Source organism: Strix uralensis, chromosome 6, assembly GCF_047716275.1.
Source record: "Strix uralensis isolate ZFMK-TIS-50842 chromosome 6, bStrUra1, whole genome shotgun sequence".
In the NCBI taxonomy this organism is placed as follows: Eukaryota; Metazoa; Chordata; class Aves; order Strigiformes; family Strigidae; genus Strix; species Strix uralensis.
In genome coordinates this window covers 2,753,458-2,781,136 of record NC_133977.1, presented here as the reverse complement: position 1 = coordinate 2,781,136, position 27,679 = coordinate 2,753,458, and the positions used below count along the sequence as shown (strand labels likewise).

General features: G+C 45.3%; 1 protein-coding gene across 9 annotated transcripts in view; it reads right to left on the bottom strand.

Annotated features, from left to right (window-relative positions):
* Positions 1–27,679, bottom strand: part of AGAP1 (ArfGAP with GTPase domain, ankyrin repeat and PH domain 1) — a 398,735-nt gene that overhangs the window by 287,873 nt on the left and 83,183 nt on the right. The window contains exon 1 of one of the 9 annotated variants that reach the window (XM_074872504.1): positions 21,201–22,713. The exons of the other annotated variants lie outside the window; for them this stretch is intronic. Coding sequence (XP_074728605.1) covers positions 21,201–22,305 — 1,105 coding nt within the window. The 5' untranslated portion in view covers positions 22,306–22,713. Of the gene's footprint in view, positions 1–21,200; positions 22,714–27,679 lie in introns of those variants that run through there. 9 annotated transcript variants of the gene reach the window in all.

Below are 27,679 nucleotides of genomic sequence, written 5' to 3'. Positions count from 1 at the left end.
TTTTTCACCTTTGTGCCACTTCCTAAGGTAAACTCAACTGCATTAGCGACTGACATTCATTATGAGAACGTGTTTTATGTTTTGAAAAAAACTTGAAAGTCAGAAACACATAAAGATCTAAAACGTACTTCAAAGCTAACAAGAAGGGTGTCAGCCTCTACTCTAGCAACAACACTAGCACACGCTCTTAAAAAAATAATTAACACAACCAAGTGCAGCCTTAAACCTGTAATAAAGCGCAGCTATTTGGAAGCAGTACAACAGAAAAACTGAAAGCAAACAGCTACAGTCTACGTATCTCAACAAAACCACCCCAAAAGCAGCAGCAGAACAAGCTACACTAAATGCACGTTTCCAGCGTCTCGGAAATCATCAGAGGGACCAGCTCTCCCCGCTGCGCGCGGCTCTTCGTGGGAGCCTTGTGATGGCTGCAGGGCCACCTCACACGCTGCCGCTCCAACCAGACACAGCACAAGCTTCATCTGCAGGGGGCAAAAATGGCAGTTTCTCCCTTTTTTCCATTTGGGGACCTTCTCTCTGATTCTGCAAAGCACAATTGTGCTATGAAGATCCTCTGGCCTCTCCATATGACCCTCTGTTAGACCAGAGCACGGTCCCAGGAGAGAGCAGGCCAAAGGACAACACAGACCAGCCAGCCAGATCTCAAATATTTTGACAATCCTGTTCTCAAGGACAGCAGTGATGAGACTGCATTTGGCATATTTACCTGACTGATGTGCGCTGATTTTCTGCAGTTAGAACAAGTTTTGACAATTTCTGTTCAACCTTCCATGGTGCTATCAACAGCTGCACTTGCATGATCAAAAAGAAACTCAAACTGTCTTTAGGATAGCATATACAGAGACAACATGTGGTTAGTACATCAAATCAGCTACTGGTGCAGATCAAAACAATTTTTGGCTCCTCCTCCCTGTTTAAGCAGATTTATTTTTTCCCAGGCAAAGGCAGGCACCAGGATGAGCACAGTGCACACTGCAGCTGCTGCCAACAGCTGTAACAGGCCCCGTCATAGCTACAGGATTTTATTTTTTTTTTTAAACTACAGTGCATAGGAGTTCACATCCCAAATTGAAAACAAAGCAAACCCCAAAATAAACTTCACTGTCTTACTAATTAAAGGGATTCATTCCTTCAGGAAAGCTGACATAAACCACTGCTGTGGGGTTAAGAACATATTTTTAGTACCCAGTTCCTCCAGCATTTTTACTGAAACTGCGTAAGCAAGCCAGAGCCCGACTACCCATGTAGCATCATTAAAAGCTCTATCTAGGAAGTGGGTTTTTCACATAACTTTCTTTGAAATGCCACAGGACATTCTCATAAACCCAATCACAACAATACAGGAATTTTCTTCTCCAGCACCAAGGTTTTCCTTCCCAGTACAGCAGCCAGTAAATTTTCGCGGTCGTCTTCAACCGCATCACCTTGCCATGCCGGGTCAGGCACAGACACCCTACACGACAGGAAACTTAATAAGCACAACTGGATTTTACTGATAACCCAAAGAAGTTTTCTGCCTAATAATTTTTCAGCAGGAGGTTTAGTGATCTGACAATGAGCGTGCACTGCAATGTCTGCACAAAGCAGTAGCAGGATGCATCTGAAATACAAGTTACCCAAAACTCCAGCTTTCTCCCACAACGGCCAGGGCAGAACGTACCACTGGGCCACACCGTGTATCACAAGCGATAGCTTTCTTTATCATTTATAAGTGAAATATCCTAACAGAATTAAACTCAACTTTTAATAGCTATGCTATTTTTATTTTAAGAAATCTGACATGGTATTAAAACCACACATTTTTAATTGCCATTGCTGCTTTCCACTTAATTCCTAGAAGTGAGGGTTTTCTTACCATCCTGCAGGTTACACTGTCAATTAATGATACTATTTATAAGATAATAAAAGTCTGAACTCGACAGTGAAAGGCATGGGGGAAAGGGAAGGATTTCAAAACCAAAGGAAAAAAAATTATTTCCAAGTTAACTATCTTCACCTTGCTCTAGGAAATTGTGTTCCCAAAGGTGTGACATATGAAATTTTCACCTTCCCGATGAGTTAACTGCCACAGTATTACCTGCAACCCAACACACTACGAAAGGCTCAAAGGCATTGCCACCAACAAGCAAGTGGGCTTCCTCGAGGAACCCCGGCCGGGCTGCTTTATAAAGCACTTTTCTGCCCCAGGGCTAGATACACAACTCCAAACAGCTCTGTGACACGGGGTTTTTTCAGTCTGCATTCAGCGTGTTTTTAAAGCTTCTGATATTTCAATAACCAAGGAAAAAACCCAGCCGAATTTGAAATCTAGTGCACAAATTACGCTTGGGCATGTGTTTAACAACTACCTTAGCCAGCGCACTGAAGTGGCAATCAATGTCATGTACTGCCACTGCTGCCTCAGAGATCAGCTTTTCTAAGGCGGCAACAAGTTTCTGCTTGAAAGTTGATCCCAAATGATGCTTGTAACGTTGTTCCAACCACATTCCAGACTTCTTTCTCCTCAACAGCAAGTCACCTAACCCCAAGATTAGTAAAACAGCATCAAGTTGTACCTCCCGGAGAACTGAGCTGGAAAAGCAACGCGCCTCCTGCTTGGTATATTCTGTTTAGGGAGATCTAAAGCTGGTTTAAAATACCGAAGTCTTCAGATTAAGCAGATGTGCTTAGTATCTATACACGCAGGAGAATAAGGGGACAGGCTTTTGTCTCCGGTTACAACTCAAGAAATGAGATATTTCCAGTCCTGTAATCTCCCTGTTCCACCCGTTTGTAATGTTCTTCCATGGTTATGGATAAATAAAACATTTCAGATCCTAAATACCAACAAGAGCCAACCAAGAAAACCCAACTCATTTTATAATGGGTGGTTTGGGTGATTCACAACATCTGAAAGACAAGTCTCCAGACCATTTAATATAAGGCAGAAGTAACACAGTATGTATCAGCTGGCTCCAATTAACACTTCACCTTTATCACTTGCAAGTATTTCCTTATGTGCTGAGAACCACCTATTACTCATGCCTCTGCTGACTCACAGAAACATTAATCAGCCATTAAAAGGTGGTTTTGCACCACGTTATGCAAATTACTGCCAACTCATGGAAAAAGGGAGACCACACTTAACATTAACGATTTGACTAGATATATCTGGATAACAGAACATCCACTACAAAATAAAATCAGAATGAACAGTTCTAGGAGCTTGTACTTATTTATGTTAAAATGCAGTTGTTCCAGTTCGTAAAACGCGCAGTAAAAATGACAAAAGAATATGGTTTTCAGATAATCTATACTGTCCACCTCATTTTTCTCTTTTTCAGACAATAAGATGAATATCTCACGACAATTTGCTCACCTTATCTGCCTTTGTGCCAGTCTCTAGTGCAAGTGCATATATTTACATATTGTTTGGGACTGGCCAGTTCACTGGGGCTGCAGGTTACCAGGAAGCCTAATGGAATAAGACTATCAAATCATGCTGCCCTTTCCCCTGGCAGCAGCTGTAAAATCTATATAAAGCGAAGGAAAAGCTGAAAAAGCACGTAGCAATTTTATGCAGGATCGTCTTGCTGGGCTGCATTACAAAACTAAACGCTGAACACAAGCCTATTGTTTTTATAAAAGAACTGGACAGCAGACATTTACAAACTTGAAACATTACCTTCTACTCAAAGGGTCCCCACTCAGAGGGTCAAAATGCCCTCCTTGGTCAGCCCTCACACCACCACTGCCTCAGCGACAGCCTGCAGCGGGTGTCTGCAGGGCCCAGAAATGCTGCCTCCACGCTGGCCACCTCATAAGAGAGTTTTAATTAACCCTGCTCATCATTACAGCTGAGATACGTGTTCAAGACGCCCTGTTCTATCCCCTACATGATGCGTAGCAGAAATTTTTTGCATCCCAGTTTCTAAACAGCTAAGCAAGGTGTATATACACAATCAGACATGTTTGTCATCTACAACAGTCTAAAGTGATTATTATCACTGGAAATTATGCTGAGGATACACTGGGAAAAAAAAAAAAAAAGAATCACTTGATTACCTGCCTTTGGGCTGGTTTTGGCTCTGGGTATCGTAATACACAAGAAAGAACAAAATCATCTACCCATGAGTTAGATGGACAATGCACAGCCAGCACTGCAGTTGAAATCAGCATCATCTGAAAAAACACACCACACGGGCTGCCCTTCGCACAAGAACTTTTTTAGAAAGCTCATGCACCGCCTGCAGAAACTAAAACAGCCAACTCAATCCTGCCCAGCTGACAAATGGGAGGATGGTCTTGGGGGCATGTCTCACAACATGATTTTATAAGCATCCCAAGATACACATATTCATGCCAATCAGTAGCACCTGTGACTACTGAATTGATTTGCCCAATCCACTTTTAAATAATTCAAATAGCTTTTCCCCACTGAAAAAAACCAGCAGGCAGTCACAGAGGGCTCTCGAAGAATTACTGAATGAAGCCTCTGTCCAAATGAGTCTCTGAAGGAAAAGTCTGAGATAAATGCAATGAATAAGAAACCCACTATGGCTTTTAGGCTGAAAATTGTGCCTCTGAATTAAACATCTACTCAAGATCATGCCTAACACCTCAAGAACTGAAAATCTCTGATCACTCTAAGTACTGCATCATTACACCTTACAGTATCTATTACTTGCCTGTTCACAAGGTTTTGATCTACTATTCAAGTAATCCCAAGCTATATTTACCATCTGTGTAGATAACCTGTTTCACAGAGCCTGTCCCTCCATCCTCCCCAAGGATTCATCATCTGCTGTCCTAATTCACACCAGCCACAAATCTTACTTTCCTGCAACAACAGTTGACTAGAAGACTTACCTGAGCATGTTAGTAGTCGATAAATTTGTAAATACAAAGTCGCTCTACCTGCCTATTGTCTTTCAGATTTCATCATCACCTGCTGCCCATTAGCCTAAAAGCTGCTGCACTGCAGAAGGCAAGATGAAGTTTTTTTGTTTTTGGTTTTTTTTTTTTCCTTGAGACACGCACACCCCCCATGCACCAGCTTGCATTTGATCTAAAAGCTATGCCAAGGGAATAAAGAAAAGTACCACCACTCCTAGTGCACTTGTCACATCAAACAGACACCACCTTCAACAGTCATCTAGCTGTCTCCTCAAAGTCAAAAATATTGTAGAAGTCTCACTGCTAATGAAGCTAAGGGAAGTATGAGTAGAAGTTATCACAAAATACAATGAGAAAAAAACAACAAAACAATGTAAAACGATCAGTTCTGCTGCTTATCCAACTGGATGACTACCTTCCTATGCATCCCAAAGGATGCTGTGAGAAAAACTGACCTCCAAAATGACAGCTGCAGCCCAAGAGTAGTTAATACAACTAAAGGAGGAAGCATTTTCATACAGAGAAAAAAAAAGCAAGCTTATGGAAGTTGAAAGGTGAATTCAGATAGTTAAACAGTCCCTCTGCAGAGTCGTGCACTTTATCTTTCATATTAAATAGAAAAGTGACTACAATCCTTATTGATCATTTTTATCAAAAAAAAGAGAAATAGTTATGCTGAATTTCAGTAGGAACTGCTGGAAATCACATTTTAAAAAATGGAAAGCTGACATCATCCAATTCAACTTTGAAGAATAAAATGTCAAAGATTAATCAGATCAGGAATGACAAGATTTTCCACATAAGCAAAAGAATAAGCAATATACGTTTCCAGTGCTTTAATCCAGACATTGTATGTGAAAGCTAGTATCTCAGCCTGTTACACAATACAAACATACAGTAAGCATTAAGCATTTTGAAGTTACCATGAAAGGATTTGTCAATTAGATCCTCAGAAAGTCGGTCATCTACTCCAGAACATGAACAAGACATCTACTGGCACTATGGACCAGCATTCACACTAAACATGCCATTACACTGCTGGAAAAACCTCTGAATATCCATGCCAAAAATCACAGGGCGACTGAGCCCCTCAAGCTATGTTAAGGAGACTCTTTATCAAAAGAGCAATGCTTAAACCTGAGCCGAGCTACTCCAAACCACAAAAATCCCCCACCTTCCCCTAAACATAAAATCAACAATAAAGAAGAAATATGATGCCATTCTCTCAAGGCTCCTTCAGCACAGGATGTTTTCTCCTTGCAGAAATTCAAAGGCTGTTGAAGTTCTTTTCAGTAATTTCCAAATTATTTGCAGAAGTGATTTATAGCATGCCCAGGGACAAAAGCTACAAACAGCACAAGAGTCTACTGAAAACTTGAACTTTGTGTTTCATTTTTCACGTATGCTGTCCTAATAGCAGGACTAGAACATGCTGTACAACTGATGCCCGAGACGTCAATGAGAAGACCCCAGCTGGGCTGCCAACCTCCTGTAGGTTCAGAAACCACAGTTCAGCAGAATTACAATGCAGCCACTGCAATTCTCAAACATCCTACACTTAAATAATTTCTCACTTTATAGGAAGTTAAACAGCCTTAGTTTCTAGCTCAAAAATCTGCTATAGAAATTAAATGACACACTCATTCCTGAAGATTCAGGTGACCGGAAACTTAAAGACTTCAAAAGTTAAGCTGCAATTCAAACTGCATTTACATGAATTGTCTTCACTTCATGTACTAGTTGTAGATATACACACAGATCTATGTCCCAGACATACAGATCTATGTCCCAGAGACACTCCTCAAAAGTGTTGCCAACATCTCTGATGGAAGCACTAAAGAAAAAAAAAAAAAAAATCAAACCTAAAACCCCCAACGAAACAAAGAAAAAAAAGCCTCACAACCACCTTGAGGCTCAAGGTTTTAAGCTCAAGTCATCTGCTGGAAAAAATAAGACATCAAAATGAAAAAAAATGAGAATGACAAAAGACTGCTTATTTCAACAGCCATGAATCTTCAGCTAATTTTATTGATTTCACAATAATATTTTCCTAGGTTTGGCCTGTTGGGTGCATATTCTACTAAGCAAACATGAAGAAGAAATGAAGGTGGTAAAACTGACTTTAAGTGATTTCATGATCTGGAGTTTAACACAAGTGCTTTTATAATTCAAAACTTCCCTGCCGCGCAAGCCCAGAAAAAACAGCACACAGGAATGGAGAGGAACATAGTGCACTGACTCCAAAACCATACCACAGAGCTCACTAGCCTAGACACAAGCTTAAGGTTATTAAATATGCCCAGGAAGGGGGCTGAAATAAATACACTGCAACCAGACTTTCAATTTTTTTAATATCTGTATTTATATGTTAAATAAAAATTAGTGTATAAAATATATGTAAGTAATATGCTAACGTCCTAAAAAAATGCTAAGCCATGGGAAAAGGGAATTTCAAAACAAAACAAACTCCTCTGAGATTGGCAGAAAAGGATACAAAAGCTGACAGACAAGCTAAATTCTAGTGGTCTGAGCACAAGCGTAGCCTTGGTATACCAGGGAAGCCCTTTGTGGAAGTTACACGAAGCTCCTTGAGCCCTCATCCAACACTCATGGCTTATTAGTCAAGTTTTTGTTAGGGACAGTCCTGTGAATGACTGAAAGAAATACAGAATTCCATTTTCATTAACCTTAACAGGAAAAAATAATATACATTTTATGGTTTTTCTGTGATTTCTGTTCAGTTTTTACTGCACAGTTCTGCAAGAAACACTTCCAGCATCCTCCCCTGAGGGCTGATGGTGTTGCCAGAGCTGTTTGTCACGCTGGTAAAACTGTGGAGGGAGGACAAGGGACAGCAGATGTAAACAGAAAAGGCCAGCAGTGTTTGTGATGACTGCAGTGACACATTCCTAGGATTATTCTGCAAGAAAGGAACTCAGATTGGGCCCAAAAAAGAAATGAACTTTTTACTTTGAGTCTGAACCGTGTAATCCCGCTGTAATGGAGTGCATGCACTACGTAAAAACAGTGGTACTGGGCATTTTACGTACTGAATGATTTTGCAAAAACCACTCGAGTTTCGCTGGGTAACACAGCTTGCCCTGCTGCAGACGGAGAGAAGAAACAGTTAAATTCCTCTTTTTTTTCCCCCAGCTGCATCAGCGGCAGCAGTGTGAGTGGGCTGGCAAAGGAGATGGTATGCAGACATGAGAGCAGATACGAAAAGCCAATACAGAGTAAGAGACAGTCCTACACACACACACTTCAGAAGCCACCAGAAAAACGCTTGCAGCACTACCAAAGCAAGCAGCAGAGTATTTTGAGACAGGATACTGACTGAAAAAAAACTAGAACGAAAGGAAGACTATACTGGAATCTTGTGCTTGTGGAAACAGGATTACACACATTTTTGTAAGTCAGTAGTACGTAGTAACCGGCTCCATCACCCACTACTAAATGCTGTCAAGCCTCCAATATCAAACTGTTTCCATCAGCAGTACTTTCACACAAAATAGGTATTGTCTCTCCTCGGTACTTTATCCACGCTCTATATGGGCAACATTACACTGACTACAGTTGATGTCTCAACCTGGGGGCCCTAAAAATACTAACTAGCATGCATGCTTGGATCACACTCGATTTCTTCTTTATTTGGGGATGGAAGGGGATTTGTTATCAGTCAATTCCTTACATACTTTGCAAGGGTAGAGGTTAAGGCAAGCTGTGACAGGAACATACTCTATAAGTATAAAGAAGAGGAGCTTCGTCCCAACACCTCAAGGGAAAGAAGGGATAGGGGGTTACTGCAGAAAACTTTGATGCACATTGCCTATGCTTCTGCCAAAGTAACTTCCAGGAGTGACTCTAAGAACAATTTCCTTCAGTGTGCTTACTTCTTTTCTAAGTCACCCGAATAAAAAGATTTCTAGGTGAAAGCCCACAATGTGCCCACACGCTCATTAAGGGCCTGCAGGGATTTCCTAGTTAAGGTTGAATGATGTAGTGTGCTTACATTAAATACTAACATATATGACTGGAAGTCCATAATCCACAAGCACAATGGAACCTCCATTTTGATGGGAAAAAGCATATAATCAGAGGAGGGAGTTAACATAGTATCATTTAACAGTTACCTGGAGCAAAACTGTAATTAACACAGCAACTAAATCCCACTTCATTCTGGAGTCTCTTATTTTAAATAAAGGTTTCTGTCTCCTCTACTAAACTAATTCCAGAAAAGTCCTACATCCCAAATGCTCCCCATGTACCACCTGGAGCCCTCAGGACAGTGAGTAACAATCATATTCGTTCTGCAGATGTTCCAGTGGTTGTGTGAAGCAGAGACGGATGCTGGAAGACAGAGAGTCGCATCACCTGGCTCAGCAGCCACTGACAGCGATGAAGAGCCAAGTTAAGGAATTGGCCTGGGAATGAATTTCTGCAGCACACAAGTGGAGGAAAAAGGCTAATGAACAGAACTAACAGGCTTTCCGGTCTCCAGGTAAACATCATCAACAGTTCCTCATCCCTTGCCAACCTTCAGACTTGATTCAGAAGGGACAAAAAGCTCCCTCCAAATCAAGCATTGGCTTTACACTGCACCCAAACCAGGAGGGGTTTCAAATGCATCAGACGAAAACTGCCCATAGACAGCTCTGGTAAAATCCATCCAACAGAGAGTTTCTCTTCCTTAAAGCACCTATTGCAGATAATAAAAAAAAACAGTGCACTCTGGCTGAGGCTTAGATGGAAGATTCTGGAAAAAATCATGATGGTACTGGCATCCTGTTCATCTACCCAGGAGGACCTGGATCAGGAATGCTTCAAGTGCAAGAAGCACATCAAGATGCACCTATCTGAAAGATGACCACTTCTGAAAGACGCACCTTACAGCTGAATTACAAAACCAGCCCTGTCCTTAAAGGTAAGATGATTTGTTTCTGCTGATAAACTGCAAGAATGAGTAGGGAATTTGGGGTGATAAACTTTCTTACACAGACTGAGAGAACTAAAAAGATCTCTCTATTTTAATTTAGGCCTGGTTATAGTCTGGACTCCTCAGCATCCTTTTCAGAAACTGCTTTAGCTAGAAAGCCAGAGCAGGGCAGTCCCTTGCCACCCAGCCCCACCAGTCCCAATCTCTGAGCAGAGGGCTGGGATCGGGACATGCCGGCGCCTCCTCGGCAGAGCTGGGCGGCAGGACCCGCAACACGCGGTGCCGGCTGCAGCCTCGCCTCCCCGCCGTCCGCTCCTTCGCTTGGCCTTTGCCAGTCATTGAAGATGGAGAAAAAAATTCAGCACCACACGAAGCTTCACCCCTAAAGTACAACTTGGCAATCACGGCAGTATGACAGAAAACAGCATGTCTGTCCAGGCCCTCTGATACCTAAACCAGTTACACTGAACACCACCGCTTGTCAAACTAGAAACTTTACAGCTTCACAGCATCGTTACACAACAGCAGCCAATCCACTTTTATCTTAGAGGCACAACGGAACTGAAAAACATTCAGATTCCATGACAGTAAATATTTTTATTTTTTCAGATTTTGAATTTGGGATTCTTTCAAAATGCTTTTCAGAAAAAATTCTTCCATTATACCAGTTCTGTTCACTGGAGGAAGATGGCGGTTAGAGTAACAAGTCTTAAGATGACTGCAATGCCCTGTGATCAGCCTCTACTTATCACAAAGTCTCCTCCCTTCTTCAGGTTAAAAACAGAATCAGTTCAAAGGGCTGGAGGTTAATCACTTTAGCAGGTAATTCACTCGAACACAGAAATCAGAAAGCACACACAAGTCTCTGCTGCTGCAGAGCTTCCACAAACCCAGGATTATGGACTGGAGAGGTAAAGCAGGTGGTAATATTAAAAGGTGATAAAAACCTCAGGAACACTGAAGTCTGAACATAACGCAAACCAACTGCACGATTTTGCTTTTCGCTCCCCACCCATTATGTTCACAAAACCAGGAGATAAGGGGCAAGAAAAGGGAAGGATTCCCACAACCAAGTTTTCAACGCAGCTAAATATACTCAGAGTATTTCCATGCCTAGAGTACATACAGTAATAATCAAGCCTGCTCACACATCTTTATACACAGCCAAGGCGCCAAACATAGATCTTGCTTATCTGATCTCAACCTACTCTTTTATAGTCTATCATTCTCAAACAACTTCATAACAACTTTACCTTGAGTCACCCAGGAAACTTTGCAGATATCTAAACTGAAAATCAAGAATTTCTTCAGAGAACTTCACATTCCCTCCCAGGGGGCCCCATCCCCACCTAACCCAGCACCTGAAGTTCATCTCTTCACTCACAGCAACATTATGATCTCAAATACCATCACGTGCACTAAGCACTGACTTTTCAGCTAACTTAAAAATATCTAAGAACTTCTTAGAGATGAGGCACGCTCGGATATTTTTAAGAGACTAAAACTGACTACAAGAAGAAACGCTATTTTACCCAGAACTGCTCACATTCAATGTCATTGAGCTAACGCCCAGGTTACTCCACGCCTTGAGAACTACAGGTCATGCCTGCCACCAACAAGGAAGCCCCAAGGGTCAAGCACTGAGAAGAGCCAACACTAGCCTTGCTGAAACACAGTTTCTGCATTGCACGGTTTCCTTGCGTTAATAGAGACCACATGAACAGCACTGAAAACTAACCACTTTTCATGTACCCAAGCTTCTGCTTTCTCACCAGTACCTAAACCGCCGAGGTATGTTATTGATTTGGTTTCTGGAAGGTGGGTGTGAAGAGCTGAGGCCACCTTTGAGAGCCAGATACACCCGAACAGAGAGCGCACTCTCTGCAACAACACTGTAAATGTGAATAGAGGCTGTTCACTCCCATGTGCTTTTAACCACTGCTTTCAAAATGTCTTTTTCAGGAAAAGTCCTTTAGTGTTGCCTTCTTCCTTTGACACTTGGGAAACAATCCTGCCATACACAGCTCTACATGGAAATGAAAACTCCTCTAGCGCTGTGCCACTTGAGTTAACTCTTGATTATCGCAAGCCTGCCCTGTCAATGCTGGAAATCTGCAGAACTTCACCGCCAACAGGACAAAAATCAAAAATAACACATTCTCCTGAGGATAGAAATAGCCTCCTCTCATTAAAACAAACTTCATTGGTAAGTTTAACAATCAAGGACATCTTCTGTACTAGGAAACTGGCAGTCAACATGCAAGGCATACTGAGGACATTGAATCAAGCAACCCTTCATAATACTAAAAAAAAAAAACCCTGGGGATGTCGCTTCTGTGAGGTAACCACATTAAGTAGTAGTTTGAAAAAAATTACCTTGAAAACACACTTAACTGAGTTACCTCAGCAGAAAAACAGGACTACCGGGTGTCAAACTACGAATCAAATTCACAGTTTGTTAAAGCATGGGTGTGAGTACGTAACACCATAGCACCAGGCTCGTTTCTCACTTAAGGAGATGCCAAGAAACCTTCAGCACTTTGACTAAAGCACAAAACTACCATCAGAAGGTGGAGAGGAATTATCCTGACTCGCAATCATATGGGGGGAAGAAAAAAACCACAACAGCACAGCAGTTGGATTTCTCCAAACAACTGCAGTGGAGCTGGGCAACCCGAACTCACTTCCAGCGACACTGTAACCTGGAGATCTAAATGAGGCAGACAGAAGCTTTCAAGTGTTTTTGACTCAGTATTTCAAATACCTCCTGCACTTCTCCTAAATAAAATAAGGAGCCCGTCTTTGTCTTCAGCAAAAGCCTTCCACAGCGAAGAGCAACCCCATTTACAAAGCAGCAGCAGATGTTCAACAACTGAGGTTCAGTTTTAAGGACGTGCACTAGTCACTTGTGGTTACAAAACCAACAGCCCCTCTGTATGACTTGTTAAAGATGGGAAATACAAAGATTAAGGACTAGCAAAGCCATACGAATAGTTCAAGGAAGGTTTAGCTACGCTCATAGTTCTACTCACTCGACATGGCATCACCAACACCTGCTTGCCACATGTGTTATGAAGCCTATTACAGACACCTAGTGGGTTCCCTGCCAATACACAAAATCGTACCTGTTTGAAAATAAAGGTACTTGTTTAGTTTAGCTTCAAATTGACTCTAATCAAAAGGTTAAAACAGAATAACTTTTTCAACAGGAAGAGCATTCATATTGTGATTTTCATTGTCCGGCATCTGGAGTCACAAAAGTCTGAAGCCAACTCCAGAAACAGGCAGAATAACCTGTTGTCCCTTCATGGGAAAATAAGACAGACACAGATGGATTTGTCTCCCACCTGAGCATTGCCACTAGACAAGAAGACTCGGTTCTTTTAGCTATTTAGTGAAAATCACCACCTTCATCTTCAAGGAATGAAGATGGGAGTCAGCGTCTAAAATCATGGATTGGTTGGAAAAACTCACCTGTACGTATTTATTTTCTACCATGACAATACTTGGGGCAACAGGGTTCTCTATAAAGGACCACAAAGGGAACTAGAAGTAAACTAGGAAATAAACTTTAAGATGGGAATTGTAACAAAGTACTTCAACGGAGATACAGGACAGCAGAAGAGGAGGTGATGAGAACACACACACAGTGAAAGGGATACCAGTGACAGCCAGTAACAATTTGCCATACTGCACTGTGAGGAAGAGCAGCCTGAGCAAGGCAATCAACAACCTGCAGCCAAGGATGTGGCAATATGGGTGATTTTCAACTCAAGTCAGGTTAGAAAAAAAAATAAATCCAATTTCTCTCCTAGCCCTGAGCACAATCCCCTGAAAGTTATAACGAGCAATACACATTCAATTTCATCAGCTTTAATAATTAAAACTACAGAAAAATTAAACCTTGTATCCTCCATGAGCACAAAATAAGATTTTTCCCTGCAGGACGCAGAGATTGAGACAGAAAAGCTGTTGCCTTGCCAACATAAATATTTCTGTATCGCTGAACAGGAGAGCTTCTGAATTAGGATGTTGCATAAGGAACAGTTAGGTCAACATCCCAGTTTTCCAGGCAGTCTAGCCGACACAGATGCACTAACAGCCCTGGAAGAGCAGGAGATGTTTCAAGCAGCATGTCATTCTGACACTCATCCCAAAGAAGGATTTGGTTTTTGGGAGCTACAGGGAGACCATCATCTCTGCAAGAATGCTCCATAATAGCAACACTAGTGGTGCTAAGGGCCGCTAAGATTTTTTCAGGGTTCAACCTAAAAAAAAAGTGCCACTTAACAGTGAGAATAAGCAGCAAGTCATTAACTTCACATTATGACAAAGATGAAACATCATGCTCTTAAGACCCAAAAAACATATGCACCCACACAAAGCAGCAGAGCAACTACCAGCGAGTGCATCTTGACAGATGCATTCCATATCCCTACAAATACAATCACAAATACAACTGCACTAAGTGGTTTAGCACCCACTTTTTAAATGTTTAATACATAAGCACTGCCATTAAGTGACTGACTGCATGGGAATTAGAGGAAAAAAACTGCACCAGTGTTACAGAATCCTCTTCTCAAAAACGACACGTGTATATGTATATACACACTAAGTCCAACACAAGTACAACAGTGTTTTTCGGAATCCAGATTCTCTATCAAGCCAGCCAGACAAGCCAAGTGACAAATACATGCAAACAAATAAAGAGATATTATAAATAACTCGGAAGAGCCAGGAGTTGGCAGCAGTCAGCACAGTATTTGAGCTCCCCTTCATATCTAAGTTGCAAAACATCAGCATCAAACACTTCCAAGAAGGAAAGATCCGCTATGGGGCTTCATTCACAAAATGGAAGCGTAGCTCACAGGCATTCGAACTGCACTGCATTTTGGGTGCCGTGAAGAACAAGAACCCTTTGCAAAGGATTCTTGTTCTTCACAGGATCTTTCCAATAAACGTTATTTCTTGATATGTACCTCCAAGGCTGACACTAACTTCACCAAGCTGAGGAGTTGAGACACATCATCAATTCGTCTAAAAATAAAAGTTGTTTGATCTAACTAGAACTGACATTGCTGAATTTTTACGTTTAATTTAATAGTTCTATCTATAAGCTAGTGAAAATAAAGTTACAAATAATGGGTCTCAGGTAATTTACAAATAACATTCTCCCATATCAGTTAGATAGAACTTTGTATACCACCCAAGTGGAATATTTACAACCAGGAAATACGGATGTGCCTACATCATAAATCACAATTAGTGTATCTGACATTACGGCCAGATCCTACGGGCATTCCTCATAAAGACCTTTCTGCAATGTCTTAATACACTTAGATATTTACTCTATGTTATAACTTCAGACAAGTGACCTTTACATCTCTCTCTGTGCAACCTCGAAGGAAACCAAAACATAGGAAAACAAGTATTGTCCATGAAGTTAAATGTTAAGTGCACCCACTCCACAAATATTCCTCCAAATCAGACTGATCAAGATTTTTCAAGACTATTAACCAATGCAGAAACTCACCCTCATGACAAACATGTTGCCCCGAGTCCCTGTCTGTTCCAAACCAATTACAGCTGTTACGGAAGACCGACAGCTGCAGCATGGAAAGCCGGGTCTTTCCGCCTTGCCTGCCCTTCTTATCCCCACGGAAAACCTCAAAAAATAACAACGGCCACCATTTAAGTTTTATTAATGTCTTCTGTGATTAGCAAAAAAAATTGTAGGAAGCTACACTGCACTGTATGCTTGTTATCTTGATGGTATTTGTCGCCTGTTCTGTCGTAAGACAACATTTGGTACTATTTTGTCAATAAAGCAGAAGTATTTGTCAAACACTGTCATTATATACCAGTCTGAAACATCAGAATCATCAAAACACCCTATTTTAAACTTCCATCAAGATAATAGCTTTATGTTGGATGCTTTTCATGAACAAAATAGATGATAGTTTCTCAAGTTCAATATACTGACATTTCTTTTTCCTCACACATGAAAAAGCCCATTCTGTATTTTTTGGCAGAAACCGCCTTGCGCTGTGTGTTTACTGCAGTTGCCTAGGGGAAATCCTAACACCAATTATCAAAAGCAACACTATTACATTAATCGTCTGCATTAATGACTTTTTTTTAACCCTATGCAGCTCAAAGCAAAAATGCATATGCAGGCATTTGAAAGACATCTGCACTCCCTCTCCGCCTTCCAAGTCTCTATTTCTAAGGTTACAACCATGCCAAAGAAAACCATAGTTACATGCTATTTCAGCTATCATCTTACACAAATCATTTGGTAACCGGATAGTTGTTAACTTCGGCAATCGGTACTAAACTACCGGTGGTCATCAGCACAGTAGCATCAAAATTAGCTCTGCTCTGCAGCAAAGAGCCAAACTGCTCATTCAGAATACACCCAAGTGGTTTTGCAGTAGTGAGCTAAGAATCCAAGATCTGAAAGCAATGTTACTAACGAGCTTACGCTGCGCAGCATGTGACATACTGCTTTGAAATTATAGTTTGCCAAATGGAGAAACTGAAAGTTCTGGCTGCTTAACTACTAAAGTGAGTAAGAGTTCAGCATCTGGTACAAGGGATTCCATTTTCTAGCGCAAAATGACCATTATATCCAGAAAAAGGACTGCTAATGGCTGAAGCAGCAAAGTTTGAAGTTCTCCTCGATACGCAGCAGCTATCAGCAACTTAAACCCTTCCTCTGGCCTCTGAAAAGAGCTCACGTGCTACCCCACATACAGACTCCGCTTCCGAAAAACCAAACGCTCTGTCATGAACTCTGGACTCGCTAAGATTAGGAAACAGTTCTACAGTAACCTCATCCTTCTTGTCACACTAAGCACCCTCAAATTCAAGGCAAGTAATTAGGAGGAAAGGAACATCACGTTTTAAATGTTTCTTTTCCTTGTGCAAATTGTTTGGGTCATCTACATGAGATGCCGAAGTACAACTATCCCGTTACCAAATGATTCGTTAGATCAACACAACATCGTTACTGACAGTGGTAAACCAAGCAACTGGCAGATCTCTGGCAAAACAAGAAGTGTGCTAATTTAATTTACAGAGCTTGGTTTTGAGGGAATGGAGATAAATGCCTGCACAAGGCTTCTACAGAAGTATTCAGTGATTTGTCCCAAGAAAGATACCCATTGCTGCCATTAGGCATTTAACTGTCAAGTTAATATAGAGCAACATTAAAATTCTACATTTCTTTTCAATTTTAGCAGAAAAGCAAAGACCATGACTGCTAGCATCTGGCATACACTTCAATATTGTGCAAACATTAATCCATCTCATTCTCTAATTCAGCCAGTGACCTTAATACCAGTTCAGTTCCTCATCATCTGGCTGTATCAGTGCAGCTGGCATTCATTTGCTTGACACAAGACCTACCCAATAAATAATAATAAAAACCCCTTTTAGACAATGCTTGACAACGCTCAAGCCCACCTGCAATCTATTTACCTGCTAGATTTTATTGTCATAACAATGTCTAGACAACTCTCATTCACAATAACTGTAACAGCTAGAAGATGAGTCCTAGAAGATTTTTTACCCCACTACAGAGGATGACAATTCTCCAGTGTTGAAAAAGAATATGCTTACACCAGCATGTCACCAAAACCCTGCAGCTACAAGATGGGCAACTACATGGGACCAGTTCCAATACATTTACGTCATATTGCCCAAAGTTCACGTGCTCCAAAGCTCTGCCTGCTCACCCACGAGTGCACAGAAAGTTTACTGGGCTGCTGCTGGAAATGCCAGCGGCATGGAAGAGTAGCAACCATACCAGGGCAGCAAGCAAGAGATGACACAGAACTAACAAGAATTATCTCAAGTGAAGCTTTGCAAAGAAAAGACCGGAGGCCTCCAACAGAGATCACTCGCCAGCTTTCCTCTACTTCCCATGGCTATAAACTGCAGAGAATTTGAGATAAGAGCTTAAAACTAACTCCTCTAAAACCTCAGGGGAAAAAACCTCAAAAGAGCGATTTATCATATTATAACGATGGTCCTTTTGATAGTCTACAAGCTTGATTCACAAATCTACTTAATATATCCTAAAGAGGGGTAATTCAAACAAAGCTATCTCCAAACAAAAGCAACAAGTGAGAACCACTGAAAAAGAAACTGCTACTTTAAATAAAACCCCATTGCCCCAGAGCCATCCTCCTCCAGAACAGCAAGAGTTCCTCTCATTATGAAAGATTCATGAAGACTTCAAGGGGAAAAAAGTTTAGATGAGGAACTACATCTCCCTTGACAAGTTCTCCTAAATAGTTCTAAGGCAAAAATAGCTTCTCTTGCTTCTCTGACTTGAAGTTTATGGAAGTTTCTTTTTTTTTTTTTCTTTGGGGGTAGCGCTGGTAGATATACAAGAACTTTTCTTGCTTCAAATAAATGAATTTAGAGGTTGAATACCGTGACGTAAGTCTATTAAAGTCAGGGACAAGTGAACTTCAAAACCAACAATTTGATACTTAGATGGAAAAATACTGTAGTATTAGAACAGCAGCAGCAGTACAGGATTAGCCTACTGTATAATGATTATTTTAGAATAGACGAGAACACTTGTATACTCTTAACACAAAGCTAGCCATGAAGAAAAAGGCTTGCTAACATAGTCTAGAAGACCTTACACTAACATGTTGCAACCCTCACAGAAGTGGAGACCATGAACAATATCCAAAAGCCAGGCACCGGTCCAGCTGGCAGATAGGTCACCTCATCTTCCCCACCCATACCTTCAGCTTTCCTTCTTTTAAAAGAAGTTAACTTGTAGGAAAGGAATCTGATCTACACTGAAGTGACCTGGAACTGTAGTTCATCTTAGCTGGGAATTAGGTGTTTGAATCCCTTGCCTCCCCACTGCAAAGGTTTGAGGAACTGTTACTTGCATGGGACTTGAGGCCAACACCACGGCAAATGGGGTTTGCAGGTAGAAAAGGAAAATGCTTGATGCCCAAAGATTATTTACTGACAGTATGAAGAATAATTCCCTCCAAAATCAACCTCTGCCCACTTCACACTGCAAGTCAAACTCAGTAACGTCAAAAATACGCAGATTTAAAAATTCTTTACTCTCTTGCTGTAAAAATTCTGTAACTTCAGATTGTTCAAAAGTATATTACCTAAGGTAGGTAGGAACAGCTTTTCAAGAAATACCATACTAGCAGATATTGCAGTATCTGGGTGATTATTTCAAGTTGAAAATGCCAACAAGGTACACTGTTTAAAACTCTTCTCTACAGACCTTAGGCAGGCCCTGTGTAGAAAGCTCGAAGTCAAATAACTTGCGTGCAGCACCAAACACACAGAATACTGATGGCACGAGGGAAACAAGTTTCAAGTAATAAAACTTCTTTTTGCAACCGGTTACACGGAGAAAAAAAAAACACATAAAAATCAAGATTCTGCCTGCTCCTCCCTGATTACTCCAAAACCTAGGCACAGGGCTGTCAAGAGCATACCAATTTCACATCAACTAAAAGAAGCAAAAAGACAAGTCTTGGCTGAATAGCAGCTCGTTCCGACATTAAAATACTGAAGTATATTTGGCATGCTAATCATAATACCTCATTAAACTTTTCTTCCTAAGAAATAATAGGAGAAATTAACGACTAGTTTAAACCTAGCTTTCTGAAGGACACCAAATAAGCAACTGTGCGCACACTTTTTTCTGATAGCAAAAGCCTAAACAGCACTTCTCTGGAAAAAAGGAGAAAGTGGCAGAGCACGCTGGACCCGCTAACCCGTAACACGAGCCTGCAACACCGCTACCAACCTGTAGCCCAATCACTGGTCCCAGGATGCATTTTTTTCTCAAAAACAAGACTCGAAGCTTACTTTCATCCAATAAATTTGATACTAGCACATAAAGGAAAAAAACCCTCTGGAACATCTTAGTGTTGTGTATCAGTGGTTACTGATTAACTCAAAATCTTCAACTTATCCTGGGCTGAAAGGACTGTGCTCCGAGTATATGACTGCATGCTGTTAAAATAGAGCAATAGTTTAAGCATATTGGCACAGGACAGGCATAAATAGTTGTATGAAGTAACTCTCTGTTGTGGTTACCTCAAACTTTAACCAAGGTCAGACCACAATTTCCGTCAAGATTACTATAAGCCCACATGAATGCCTCTACATCAATAAAATATTACAATCCCCAGTTACTAGGTCTAAATATTTGGCTTTGCTCCTTGTGCCTCAAACTCCGGGCACACTCCACTCGCAGGAGGACTTCTGGATCTGCAACGGGCTGGTCACACCACGAAACATCTTCCTCACAATAAATCACCTGGGCCCAATTCTACACCTGCTGTACCTGTGCCTTACAGAAAGCTTGATCTTTCTGAGGATCATGTTTTTAGAAAAGCAGTAACTTACAGATTACATGTGTCACTTTGATAACCACTTAGTACTCAAAGGCTACTGTAATTACTAGTTAAATGTTTCATCACAGATACCTATTAAAGATTTGAGAAGCACAGCTAGGAAGAAAGCACCGTCTACAACGAAGCTCCACAACCAGCATTTCTGGTTTAACACGTCCCAGTCAACGATACCCGTGATCCTTTCAGATCCTTACAGAAAGCAGCTACTCAGCTCTTGACTTCCATCCCACAATAAGGTTAATTTTCAAGTTTTTCTTGTATCCTAGGGATTCACAAACCCCAAAATTCCCAATCTGATTTCCATCTGACATTAGCAACGCTTTGGCTAGTTAAATATTTGTACGCAGCTATATAAAGTAATTCAAAGAGCATGGCCTCTGAGTTTGTGCTGTTTTTTAAAAAACACCAAACTCGGTTTAAGTTCTTTTGTGACAGAAGAGGTTTAGGATTTACAATACATGTACATCAGTATTCACGTACTTCTCCATAGGCAGCAGGTGTATTTCTGACCACCATAACCCATCTTTAGGATTACAAAAGTCTTTCCAAAAGGGGAAAGTCCCCGTGCTGCGCAGCACCGGGCCACCCAGTGACCTACATACAGCAGCACCAGAGTTCAGCTTCCACTCCATAATTAAACAATCTACACTCGCCTGCCTCAGCGCTCCTAGAACGCACGATCCACCAACCCAGAAAGTGCTTTTTGTGTCAGGAGGCACGCAGCCTCACCTGCCCTCCTCAAAGCTGCTAGGCCACGCACCTGAGATGAAAGCACTGCCACACGCTTCAGAACTGCCATATCCGCTACTGGGGACAACCACCGCGTGTCCCAGGGCAGCATCTCCCTCTCCTCACCTGAAAGGCCCTTTCATCCATCCCACCAGCGCCTCGGAGCTCTGCAGCAAACACGCCCCCACCACCACCCCCCGAGATGAGACAAGGAAGGGCACCTTTGTGGGGGGACCCGTTGATGCTCTCGGAGCTAGACTGCATGTCCACGGTGGCTCTCCTGAGGCTGCTAAAATAAGCCCTGGACCTGGAGAAGCTGCTGCGAGGGGACCGCCCGTGGGGGCTGCCGAAGAGGGCGGTGGGGCCGTCTTTGCGGGCGAAGATGCCGCTGAAGAAGCGGAGCAGCCGGTGCTCCGGGGCGGCGGCGGGGCCCTCCCGGCCCAGCCTCTCGGAGAGCCGCTGCAGATCGCTGTTATCCAGGGTCCGGTTCTTGCTCTTGCTGCGCTCCCAGCGCTCCAGCCGGGCGAGCGGGTCCGCTTGGCTCAACACCTCGCCCACGTCCAGCGTGTTGCGCTTCTCGGGGGGCGCGGCGGGCGGCGAACCCTGCGGGCCGGGCCCCGGGCTCGGCGGCGGCCCGGGCAGGCAGCCGGAGCTGCTGTGCCGCCGCACCCGGCCCGGAGCCCGCACCCGCGGCTGCTCCCCGCCGCCGCTCCGGTGCCTGAAGCTGAAGCTCCGCCGCAGCAGGCCCGGCTGCCGCCAGGGGCTCTGCCCCCGCTCCCCCGCCGCCTCGGCCGAGCGGCCGGAGGGCGGGCCGCGGGCCCCCGGCCCCCCATCCTCCTCCTCCTCAGGGGAGGCTGCGGCTGCAGCCCCGCCACCGGCGGCCGCCGGCTCCCCGCCACTGTCCGCCGGGGAAGGGCCGCCCCGCGGTGCCCCGGGGCCGGGCCCGGCGGGGAAGGGCGGCCCCGCTCGCCGCGGCACCTTGAGGCGGCCCAGCTCCAGCTGCCCCGTGCTGAGGGTCCTGAAGTTGCGGAAGCCGCCGGGGCTGGGGACGCGGTCCCGCTCCTCGCCCTCCTCCTCACCCTCCTCCTCCTCCACCAGCAGCAGCCCGGCTCTGGTGAGGCTGGAGGAGCCCGGCGGGCGGCTCCCCCCGCGGCGGCCGCGGCGGGGCAGCTCCGGGCCGGGATGGCCGCTCTCCGGCCCCAGCAGCTCCTTCTTCACCATGGTCACGGAGATGCGGTAGACGGTCTTCCTCGGCGGGGTGCCCCGCTGCATCCTCTCCGGCGAGGCGGCGGCGGCCGGCGGCTCGCTGCTGTCCAGAAGATACATGGCTCCCCGCGGGGCTCTCCTCCCCTCGGGCGGCAGCCGCCGGCCCGGGCAGCGCTGCCCGCCCGCCCGCCGCCGGGGATGGCCGTGCCGGAGAAACGGGGGTGGCTGGAACGACGAAGAAGCACAAAACCACCGCAACCCGATACAAAAATCAAATGGAATGAAAACAGAATATCCGCCGGTGGCACGCCCCGCTCGGGGAGGCACCCCGCCGGGGTCAGGCGGCCCCCGCCTCAGCGGCTCCGCGCCGGCTGCGCTGCCCGCCGGCGGCCGGCGGCCCTGGAAGCGCCATCCAGCCCCCCCGGCCGCGGGCGAAGGGCCACCGAGGGACGAGTTAAATCCAGGCAGCAGCCGCCTGCATCCTCCTGCGGATCCCAAAATGCATTGCTGGGGAGAAGCAGGGTCCGGTAGTCAGGGGATTAGAGCCGCGGCAGCCTTCAATTTCATTGTTTACAGCCAGGCTGCACATTCGCGGATCTTGCGTCTTTTTTTCTTTTTTTTTTTTTTTCTTCTTTTTTTCCCCCCCCTCCCTCCTCCGCCGTGTAAATCCGCTTAATCTCCGTCCTCAGGCTGGCGGAGCGGCGGGCAGCGGCAGCCCGCTGCCCCGGCTGGGTTGGAAGGGGCCGTCTTGGAGCCGCAAGCGCCGCGGCTGCCCGGCGCGGGGGGTGCGGGAGCGCCCGGCCCCAGGCGCACGCCCCTGGGCGGGCAGCGCGGCGCGGAGCGGCGCGGAGCGGGGCGGAGCAGAGCAGCGCCGGGGCGGGCGGGCGGCGGCAGCAGGGCCCGGGCTCGCCCAAGCGCCGGCCTGGAGTCCCGCCCGCCCCGGAGCGGGAGGAGAGCGGCGAGGCACGGCCCGCAGGCGGGGGGCGGGCAGAGACTCCGGCCCCACCTGGTTTCCCTCCTCCACATCCCCCCTTGAAGGGGAGCGATGGAGTTACACCTCGCTCTTCCCAGCCTACAGCCCAGGGTGGACCCGGGCCCACGAGCTCAGATCAAGCCTTAGATCCCCCCGCCGAGCTCAGCATCCCCAAATCTGGGATGCAGGATGAATCCTTCCTAACACTGAAGAGTCAAAATGACCCAGAATTTATTTATTCTTCATCTGTGACAACTGGGCTTGTCCCTAAATAAATGTTTGCTAACCATAACACTTTGCACAATTAAAAAGCCACATCACTATATGGTTAGTCACACAAAAAACTGACCCACTTCACCGCTGCTGGTTTCAACAGAACCTGGTTCTTTTACGGAGCTGGAAGACAGGGGGATAGGCACTCCTGTCACACCCAGCTTCACAACTCTCAAGCAGTCCGGATCAGAGATACTGAAGATATTAACAACTGATAGATTCCTGCATTAAAAAAAGCCATTACTAAGTCACAATAACAGACACCAGAAATTAAAAAATATTAGGAGTAAGGTTTCTAGGTTCCAAGCATTTTTAAAAGCCAAGCTTCAAAAACTACCTTTAACCGTCTTGTACATTCCTTCCAAGTCTGCAATCAAAAACCCTTTAGCAATGCCGGTAAGGTTCAAAACCAGCAAGCATGTAAAAATGAAGGAAAGTGAAAATGTAACTCAAACAGAAGAGAACCCCAAAGCTGTCAAGCCAATTCACTCCCAGGATGGCTTAAAAAAAAAAAAAAAAAAAAAATCAGACAGAAGACAGCAGAGAAGGCAAAAGCTTCTCCTCGGGTGCTCCCCAGACAAGTACCACGGTTCCAGACTGCGAGAGACACGTGGTGTGAGCTGGGCAGGACGTGTCCTCAGGAGCAGTCCCAGGGGGAGGCTGTGCGCTCACACCAGATGCAGCCAAGAATGAAGGACGCTCCGGATTCCACCTACTATACACACTGGTTTATTGATGACACCGGGCTCCTGCAATACACACTGCAGATCCGTTACCAGCTGGAACGCAGTGAATGGCTGATGTACCTCACTTCTCCAGAAATGGACATGGTGACATGGACAGTGGGATCGAGGCACCCTCAGCAAGTTCTCCAAGGACACCGAGCTGTGTGGTGCGGCCGACACGCTGGAGGGAAGGGATGTGCCATCCAGAGGGACCTGGACAGGCTGGAGAGGTGGGACCATGTGAACCTCATGGAGTTCAACAAGGCCAAGTGCAAGGTCCTGCACATGGGTCGGGGCAATCCCAAGCACAAATACAGGCTGGGTGATGAGCGGATTGAGAGCAGCCCCAAGGAGAAGGACTTGGGGGTAGCAGTGGATGGAAAACTGACTGTGAGCCAGCAATGTGCGCTCACAGCCCAGAAAGCCAACCGTGCCCTGGGCTGCATCAAGAGAAGTGTGGCCAGCAGGGCGAGGGAGGGGATTCTCCCCCTCTGCTCCACTCTCATGAGACCCCCCTGCAGTGCTGTGTCCAGCTCTGGGAGCACCAACATCAGAAGGACACGGACCTGCTTGAGTGGGTCCAGAGGAGGCCATGAAGATGCTCAGGGGGCTGGAGCACCCCCCTGTGAGGACAGGCTGAGACAGTTGGGGGGGTTCAGCTGGAGAAGAGAAGGCTCCAGGGAGACCTTAGAGCGGCCTCCCAGTACTGAAAAGGGCTACAGGAAAGATGGGGAGGGACTCTGCATCAGGGAGTGTAGGATAGGATGAGAGGTAACGGTTTTAAACTGGAAGAGGGGAGATTGAGATTAGCTAGAAGGAAGAAATTGTTCCCTGTGAGGGTGGTGAGGCCCTGGCACAGGTTGCCCAGAGAAGCTGTGGCTGCCCCCTCCCTGGAAGGGTTCAAGGCCGGGTTGGACGGGGCTTTGGGCAACCTGGGCTAGTGGAAGGTGTCCCTGCCTGGGGCAGGGGGGTTGGGACTAGATGGTCTTTGAAGGTCCCTTCCAACCCCAACCATTCTGTGATTCTATTCTATATGACAGACACTGTTGTCTTTAACGCTGAATAATTAACATTTATTATTCATCTTTGCTCTATTCATGACAGAACAGATTTGTACATATATTTTCAGCAGATACCTGATCAAGACAAACCCTAGAGAAAGCCTTAAGAACAACCAAACACGAGCTCACACTTAACCAGCCAGAAAGTTTCCCATTCCTTGTAAAATGCCTGTTCACGACCATAGGATGACAGTTGATTTCTCCATTTCTCTGACATCCAAAAGACCATTTCCAATATGTATTTCTTAAAGGGGGGCGAGAACTTATTATGAAAAATGCATCTGATGGGAAATACGGGAATAATAATAATAATAATAATAAAGAGATACAGACTCTACTGGATGCTGAATACTGAAAGCCGCTAGCCGTCAGCCACTGTAGCCCAGCGCAGGGCACTGACATTCCCGATTTACCGAGCGCATCCTCCGGCCGAGTCCGGGCCGAGCTTTCCAGCGCGCCGCTCCGGGGAAGCGGGCTCGTACCCGCCGCGGGAGCGACCATTTTTCACCCTCCCGAGCTGACAGACCCCTTCAGAGGCACCACTTTTAAGCGCAGACAAACAGCCGGCGCATTCCTCCAACCCTCCCCGCAGCCCTCCCGGGCCGGCGCCGGGCCGAGTCGACCCCCCGCCCCCGTCCCCCTCTCCCCGCCGGGGGCGACACACACCCCCACACCCCCCACACCCCCCCCGCCGCTTCTGCCCCTGCTCGGGGCTGGCCCGGGCGGGGGCTGTTCTGCGAGCCCTGGGCTACCGTCCCGCCTGCGGGGGAAATATTTACATCGATCCTCAGGTTCGAGATACTGCAACAGCTCTTCTACAGGTAGTAAAGACATACTCGGAGGTTGCTCTGCTGCTGGAGTGGACTACTCATCACAACTTGCCACCCTGCAACTTCTAGTCACGCAGCCGACTTTGGTGGGCGACCAGAGACCATCACCTGCAGGTCCTGCCATCCCTCTTCACCGCCGGACAGAGAACCACCACCAGCTTTAAGAAACCTGTCATCAGTTGGCCATACAACACCGGGTTATCTTAGAGCAGGGCCATAATTTACAGAATAAGGGATTTAATATTTAATAGTAAGAGCCCCAAAATGACCACGGAGGCCTCAGCACTAACTGGAGGGATCCTGCCCGCAGCTGGTGTGTGGCATGGCTGCGCTGCGCCCACCCCAACCAGGCTGGGATCCAAGCGGCTCGAGCCGCAACGGCGCGTCGCCTCCTGCCCGACTTCTCCTCCCGACGTGCAATTAGCACAGATCCGGTCCCAGAGCAGGAGAAGTCCCTCAGGCCCTGGGACAAGAGCAGCCAGGAGCCACGGCAGCCAACCCAAACAAGTCATTTGGCTTAAAGCCTACGCCGTGTGTCCTGAAGGGCCCTCGGCAGCAGCTCCCAGTTACCTTTTATTCTTGGAAGCGCAGAGCGCGACGCACACGCACAATAAATACGGGGCCTCTGAAAGCTGTCAGGTCCACCGACAGGATCTGACAACACAAGAGTAGATACCCTTCATTTATCCTACCCAACTCAAAGCCTGCAGATTGCTGTATTACCTTCTGCCAAGTACATGAAATACCCCCGAAGTATTTTGCTTGACGAAGCCTTACTGTCCCTCTGAGATACGCACACTGAGAAGCAGCACCATGTAAATCTTCCATTTGGTGTAGCCATTAACAGGTCCTGTTTGCCATTTTTCATTCTACTGCCGAGGTCAAGCCTATCTACACTACTTTGAAGACCCTCATCATCAACAAAACCAAACCCCAGTGCACCTCTAGAGGCAACGTAAAGCCTTTTGAATATGTGGAATATTCAATGCACAGCAAGCTCATCTCACAACACCGCCAGCAAACTAGTAAAACCCAGCCTGATGACTCAAAATGCATAAACATGCTCCACATAAGAGAAGCACTCTACTATAATTTAGAGTCTCACAGTTTTCAGCAACAAAACCCAATCATTTATTTTAATTGACACAGTGAAACACAGGCAGCACGGGTGTCTCAAATACATCAAGCAATCTTCACATGGACTTCTGCCTTGCACAGCTTGCTTTAACACCGCAGTGCTGCAGTACCAGCTGCATCTCGAGTGAGACACTGTGCACGGTTAAAAGGAAGCCACAAATTAAGATACTCCAGATTAAAAAAAAAAAAAAGACAAAACCTAAGATGATCAGGAAAAGTGCTGAGAAAGCCCTGTGAATACAGCATTCATAGCTTCCCATTCTGAATTATATTGTTGAGTTTCGTATCATTGCTGACCGGGTCACCAGCACACAGCACTGACTGCTGAGCATGAACAACTGCAGAGACAACCACGCTGGGAGGAGAAGCGTGATTATTCTCTGACAACTGTAAAGCAAGTTCACTGTAAACAACTAGTATTACTGGTACTGACGTTATAAAGCAAAGAATTCTTGTGTTGTTAAAAGTGATGTAAAATAGGTTTTGCATTTTCGC